General features: G+C 40.2%; 1 protein-coding gene across 1 annotated transcript in view; it reads left to right on the forward strand.

Annotated features, from left to right (window-relative positions):
* LOC106868660 (condensin complex subunit 3) overlaps positions 1-7,029 on the forward strand; it is a gene marked incomplete at both ends in the record, with an annotated part of 19,527 nt that extends 12,498 nt beyond the window's left edge. The window contains 6 exons of the mRNA XM_014914037.1: positions 450-569; positions 1,320-1,571; positions 2,216-2,397; positions 3,885-4,032; positions 4,865-5,035; positions 6,712-7,029. Coding sequence (XP_014769523.1) covers positions 450-569; positions 1,320-1,571; positions 2,216-2,397; positions 3,885-4,032; positions 4,865-5,035; positions 6,712-7,029 — 1,191 coding nt within the window. The remainder of the gene's footprint in view (positions 1-449; positions 570-1,319; positions 1,572-2,215; positions 2,398-3,884; positions 4,033-4,864; positions 5,036-6,711) is intronic.
* Positions 7,030-7,034: the final 5 nt, after the last annotated feature.

The following is a 7,034-nucleotide window of genomic DNA, read 5'->3' on the forward strand; positions in this document are numbered from 1 at the left end:
AACCAAAAGAGTTTTACATTGATGGGATTAAAAAGCTTGTAAATAGATGGAAGGAAATCATAGATAATCAGGGAAAGTACATTGACGATTAAATTTCAATTAAATATAACATTTGATCACTTGTTTTCTTTATTCAAAATTCGGACAGAACAGAACTTATGGGATGACCTGATAGGATTAGAGAGGGTGAGTAGGCAGGAAGTGAGTGAGAGTGCAAAAGGAGAGTGGGAGATGGTGGGGAGGGGAATGCAATGAATAGTGAACATGGGTCATCTCAAATAGATACTTGTAATATACTGGGGTTAATTCAGTTAATTATACCTATCCCTTGTAAAAATTTGACTTGTTTCTTGTGGAATAAAAAAAATCAATATTACACTAGTTTCCATAGATATTATTTCAATATTACAACAGTTTCCATGATTTCTTCTTTTCCATATCATCAAAAGATTCTTCCCTCCATCCCAAATGAATGCGATGAAGTGCGAAACCTTGGGCTCAAATGTCTCGGATTGTGTTGCTTGAATAGTAAAGAAACAGCAGTACGACACCTGAATATTTTCTTAGAGGTAAGTTCCTGGATATTTACTTCATAATCTATACAGTGAAAATAAAGTGGACCCAGCTGTTATGTTGGTTTTTTTGGTAACTTATGTAGGAGAACTGTAATTTTGATTGAAAATGAAACCTGTATGGGGATAGATGTGAACTCTGCAAGCAACAGAGAAGGCGACTTGATGAAGAGAGCAGTAACTTTGGTTAAAATTCTGCATAAAGTAAATGTGGACTTCACAAGACATCATTAGATGATTGCACCAATTCTCTTTCTTTCAGATGTAGAAAATAGTCAACGGACAACCTAAATAACACTAGAGATTCACCTCTGCCTGTCAACCGCAAGACTTAAAGTTGCAGTTAATGTTGTCATGATGAAAAGTAGGTCTGGAGAGATTGTAGTGTTTAAAGGGACAAGCTAGAGGGACTGGCACAGATGTTTTGCTACAGAGGAGATACATGGTTGAAGGAAATCAAAGGAAGGTAGTGATAGGGGGCTAGAGCAAACTCACAAGGTACAAAAAGTGAGCATAAGAGAAGATATGGACAGTAGTGTCTTTTATACATATGACATAGCCATTTACTAAATCTAGAAGTAGTGGTAGGTTGCATTTGCTGGGCACAATTTTTTCTACCAAATCACCTCAAGTATAGATGGGAGAATCAATTTTATTCTGGATTAATTTTGACTATGTATTTTAGTACTTTACCTGTACTTTTTTGAATGCTCTAAATGAATCTGGTGGTACTTCTCTCCATTTAAGGCGTGTCATATCGAAGTGGAAGTCGATGCAGTGAAGGTGACTGCTCTGAAAGCAATCTTTGATATTCTGCTAGTGTTTGGAATTGATCTGTTTGTGAATTCTTCAAGCAGTGAAGAAGATGGTGAAGCTAATTCTTGTTCAGAGATTAATGAAACTGCAAATAATTTAGAGTCGAATTTGGAAGAAAGCAATCAAGAAAAATCTGGATCCAGTGTAATGATAGCACTACTCTGTAAACAGATGGATTCTGAGGTGAGTTTGTTACTTAACTACAGTAATCCCTCAACGATCATGGCTGTTAAGTTCCTAACCTTCCCCCACACGTGATAGGTGAAAATCCGTGAAGTAGAGTAGGATTTTACTGAAATATTTTATATGCATTATACTGTACTGTAAAGGTTGTTTATAAATATCTTATATGTAAAGGCACATGGCTCTGTGTTTGAGCATAGGGTTCACATTCATGAGGTAGTGAGTTCGAATCCTGGACCAGGCTGTGTGTTGTGTTCTTGTGCAAGACACTTTATTTCATGTTGCTCCAGTGTACTCAGCTGTAGAGTTGCGATGTCATTGGTGCCAAGCTGTACCAGTCTTTGTCTTTCCTTTGGATAACATTGGTGGTGTGGAAAGAGAGGAGGCTGGTATGCATGGGCGACTGCTGGTCTTCCATAGATAGCCTTGCCTGGACTTGTGCCTTGGAGGGTAACTTTCTAGGTTTAATCCCATGGTCATTCATGATTGAAGGGGGTCTCTACCTCTTTTCACCCTATATAGATTATGATTTTTTTTTTCTGAGTTTGTGATATAGTTTTTATGTGGGTTTTATTTAAAGTATTATATGGTACCACAGAATGTTTTTATACTGATTTTTATACACATGTGCAAATATTATACAGGTTTGTGAAGTCCAAACAGTTGCTGCAGAAGGTCTGGCGAAATTATTGCTTGCTGGTCGAATAGTTGCCTCCAAAGTTCTTACTCGTCTAATTCTTTTATGGTTTAATCCCCTCTCCGAAGATAATTATTACTTGCGCTGCTGTCTAGGAACATTTCTTCCAGTCTTTGCATCAGACTCTGCGTAAGTATTAAATTTTCTTCTTAATGAGAAGTCAAATTCTCCTAATTGCTTATTGTCCATTGTTCCTCATTGCTCTCTGTCTCCATTCAATCACCCCCCCCCACCCTCTTTTCTAAAATGTGAGTACTCATGTGAGCTCTTCTGCAGCAAGAAACCTATTCTCCATACATTTACTCATCTTCAATCCAACATCTCTTAGTGTGAATTTGCTCCCTTGGGTGTCTCACAAACTGCCTCACTAATGCTGGTTGCACGAAAAGCACCCAGTACATGCTGTGAAATGATTGATTTTAGGAAGGGCATCCAGCTGTGAAAACCATACCAACACAGACACTAGAACATGATGCAGTCTTGAGCCTATCTCATCCTGTCAAACTATTCAACCCATGCCAGCCTGAAACAGATGTTAAATGATGGTGATGATGATGATGATGTTCCACTCGATCACTCTCACCCTCTCTTCTAAAATGTGAGTAGTCATCTAGCTCCTCTACAGCAAGAAACCTGTTCTACCTTGCCTCCTTCTCTCATACTTTTACCCATGGTGGTGTAGTGGTGTGTGGTGTGGTGTGATGGTGTTGGGATGTGGAGGAGGCGAGGGTGGGGAAAGCAAGGATAGGGTGTGGGTTAGGCTGAGGGTAGGGGTATGTGAGTAGGCTGAGGGTGGGGGTAGAGGTGGAGTATGTGGGAGTGGGTTTAAGGGATGGGATTGATAGGGAAAGTGGAGTTGGATTGTGTAGGGGTGGGGTTACGAGGAAGCGGTGACGATGAAGGGAGAGGGGGAAGGAAGAAGGTGGGCAGGAGTGGAGAGGAGAGTATGAGTGAGGAGAAAAAGTAGGAATCGGAGCAAGAGAGGAGAGGTAGGTGTGAGGGAGAGAGGAGAGTTGAGCCCATGTGGCGCAAAGGAGATTAATCCCTGTTCACAGTGCAAACGGGAGTCCGGATGGTCCCTGTGCAAGGACAATCCAAATGCAGACAGGTGCTGCAAAGTGACCAGTAGAGCGGAAATGGTGCGAGACCGAGGTGTCATTGCTGAGTCGGATGTCTGAGGTGTTTCGCGAACCGGTCAGTCAAGTGGCGTCCCGTTTGCCCGATGTATAGAGAAGGGCAGAGAGAGCAGGAGATGCAGTAGATGACATTGGTAGAAGTGCAGGTGAAGGAGTCGGTGATTTGATAGGGTCAATGATTGGTGTTGGAGAGGTAAGGGCACACATGTATATGCATATACACAATACCCACATATATATAATGAGAGAGTGAGAGCCTCTTTTATTTTTCTACCTCCAAAATCTGTTTCATAGGTCTACATAATTGCTGCTGCTGCTGCTACTACAGCTACTACTACAATTCTAATATATTAAGTATGCTGCTTATCTATCATCTGTCTTCTTTTTTAATTTTTCGAAACGCCCTCCCTATACTCATCAATAAAAACAAGCACTTTTTTATTTTTACCTCTCTAAATTAAAATGCTATTCATTTTACAGTTTGAACCAGGAGCTAGTGGTTGACAGTTTTCTTCCAGTGGTTAAGACTTTATGCAATGCTCCAGCCTCCAGTCCCTTGTCCAAAGTAGACACTTCCAAAGTCTGTGATCTGTTGATTGAATTAACCAGACCAGGAACATTCTGTAAGGTTAGTGAAGTCTATCATGTATCTTTATTGTGCATCGTCTACTTTTATCATGTGTCATCCACTTTATCGTGTATCACTGTCTTGAGGGGTTTAAATGAACAAATAAGCTGTGGTGCTTATTTTTTTCTTTTATAAGTCTGGTACTTATTCCCTGTAACTTAGAAGTTCAGCAAAGGAGACTGATAGAATAAGTACTAGGCTTCCAAAGAATAAGTCCTGGGGTCGATTTACTCGACTAAAGGTGGTGCTCCAGCATGGCCACAGTCAAATGACTGAAACAAGTAAGAGTAAAGAGTAAATATCCCCAGGCTGAGCAAAGTCTTGTGAGTGGATTTGGTTGATAGAAACTGGAAGAAGCCCCTTGTGTGTGTGTGTGTGTGTGTGCGAGAGAGAGAGAGAGCTTCCTTGACTTAGCATGATAGTTGTAAAGGAATGTTGCTATCATGCAGGTGGTGTTCTTTGTTACCATTCTTCTGTGAAAATGTCTAGTCATGGGAAATTATTACTTTACTTGGATACAAGTGAGGGTTTGCAACAGGAAGTGCATCTGACTGTAAAAAAAAAAATCTGCCTCAGCAAATATCATCTGACCCATACAGGTATGGAAAAGTGGACGTTAAAGTGATGGCGATGTATGTTTTTATTTTTTTTTGCTAGTTGAGATAGTAGTACAATGTAGCTGATGTTAAAGGATATGTTTGTTTTATCTTTCCTTTTTTCTTTTTTTTTTTTTTGCTAGTTGAGATAGTAGTACGATGTAGCTGATGTTAAAGGATATGTTTGTTTTATCTTTCTTTTTTCTTTTTCTTTTTTTTTTTTTCCTGTTTTGTAGGAAAATTTAAACCACGACAAAATTCTTCTCCAAGTGTGCAATGAAATTCTTTCCAATCCAAACTCCTTCAGTGTTCGCCCGTTGAGCCGAGTATTGAATTATCTGGATCTAAATCAAGATAGTATCACAATGTTGAAAGATCTTCACACACTAATGTCAAAAATACTCTCTGTGAGTATATTGTTGATTTTAAATGTTCAGAATTTATTTTTCTGCTACTCTGTTTCCCTTCCTCTTCAACTTCTTTTTTCTTACTTTAAAAGTTTTTAGTTTATTACATCAACCCTAATTTGTTTTTCTGTCTTGTACTTAGTTTATTGATGTCTGTTTGTTGAAATGCTAAGTTACAAGAGTTATACATCTTTTTTTTAGGCCAGTGTAAATGAAAACATGGACACACACACACATACACATCATCATCATTGCTTCATGTCTGTTTTCCATGCTGGCATGGGTTGGACAGTTTGACTGAGGTCTGGGAAGCCAGGAGGCTGCACCAGGCTCCAATCTGATCTGGCAGTGTTTCTACAGCTGGATGCCCTTCCTAACACCAACCACTCCGAGAGTGTAGTGGGTGCTTTTTATGTGCCACCTGCACGGGAGCCAGTCGGGGCAAGGAGGCACATACACACATATATATACAGTTAAGAGAGAGACCTAGAAATGCTCAATATAGAAAACAAGTAGTAGTACTCAAATGATCTGAACTTTGAAGTTTTTATTGAGGATTAAGTTCACGGGGCAAAGAGTGGCTATAAGATGAAATCCAAGTGAGCTGATATGGAAATAGTGATGCAGATAAACACAATTAGGTTTGGTATACATAAATATATATATGTATATAACATACATTTATAGATTTGTTGGCACTCCGTCGAGGGTTCCCGTTGATCCGATTAACGGAACAGCCTGCTTGTGAAATTAACGTGCAAGTGGCTGAGCACTCCACAGATACGCGTACCCTTAACATAGTTCTCGGGGATATTCAGCGTGACACAGTGTGGCAAGGCTGACCCTTTGAATTACAGGCACAACAGAAACAGGAAGTAAGAGTGAGTGAAAGTTGTGGTGGAAGAGTACAGCAGGGTTCGCCACCATCCCCTACTGGAGCCTCCAGGAGCTTTAGGTGTTTTCGCTCAATAAACACTCACAACGCCCGGTCTGGGAATTGAAACCGCGATCCTATGACAGCGAGTCCGCTGCCCTAACCACTGGGCCATTGCACCTCCTTACATTTATAGATATATATAGGGATATATGCTTCTGTCCTCTTTCTTGTATCTCTCTCTCTCTGGGTAATTATGTACCTCTTCTATAGCAAGACACTTGTTTTTGCCTCTCTGACAGGAGTTCCCATCCTCAAATATCCCTACTTCTCTCAAAATTCCTTGTCTCGTGAGTTGCTTGGTGACCCCTGCCAGTGTTGGTGCCATGTAAAAAGCATCCAGTCTGCACTGTGAAGTGGTTGGCATTTGGAAGGGCATCCAACTGTAAATATCATGCCAAAACTAATCTTGCCTGTGTTAGTGCCATGTAAAAAGCACTGAGTCCTTTTTATGGCCAGCTGCTCTTCCTTCTTTTCACTGACCCCCACCTGTTTCCAAGTAAAGTAATATTTCCCATGACCAGATATGTTTACATGGAAAGTTAGGAACAAAGGCCACTGCTTGCATGATAGAATTATTGCTGAAGGCACTCACCCATGGTGCTTCTCAGTGGGATTGAATTTGATTGGAAGATTTAAACTTTTCACCACACTGCCATGTCTACTACAGTATTTTTTTATTGTCTGTTTTTGTTAATTTTTTTCTTCTTTTTTTTTTTGTATATTTCTTTTTAATCAATAGGTCGTCAAAGACAAAATGAGTTTGAAAGCCCTGGTGAAATTCTCACAGCAAGTAGAGAAAGCTTTGTCTGCATGTGAAGAAAAAAGTCGAGTTAACAGCATCGGGCCTGAGTGTGAAACGCAGAATGGTGACAATAATGATTTGGCATCTGAATGTGGAACAAAAAGTAGCGACAGTAACAATGCGGCCTCCAAGTGTGGAACAGAAACTGACAATAATACCGTCACATCAGAGTGTGGAACAGAAACTGACGGTAATACCGTCACATCAGAGTGTGGAACAGAAACTGACGGTAATACCGTCACATCAGAGTGTGGAAAAGA

Source organism: Octopus bimaculoides, chromosome 18 (assembly GCF_001194135.2).
Source record: "Octopus bimaculoides isolate UCB-OBI-ISO-001 chromosome 18, ASM119413v2, whole genome shotgun sequence".
NCBI classification, from domain to species: domain Eukaryota; kingdom Metazoa; phylum Mollusca; class Cephalopoda; order Octopoda; family Octopodidae; genus Octopus; species Octopus bimaculoides.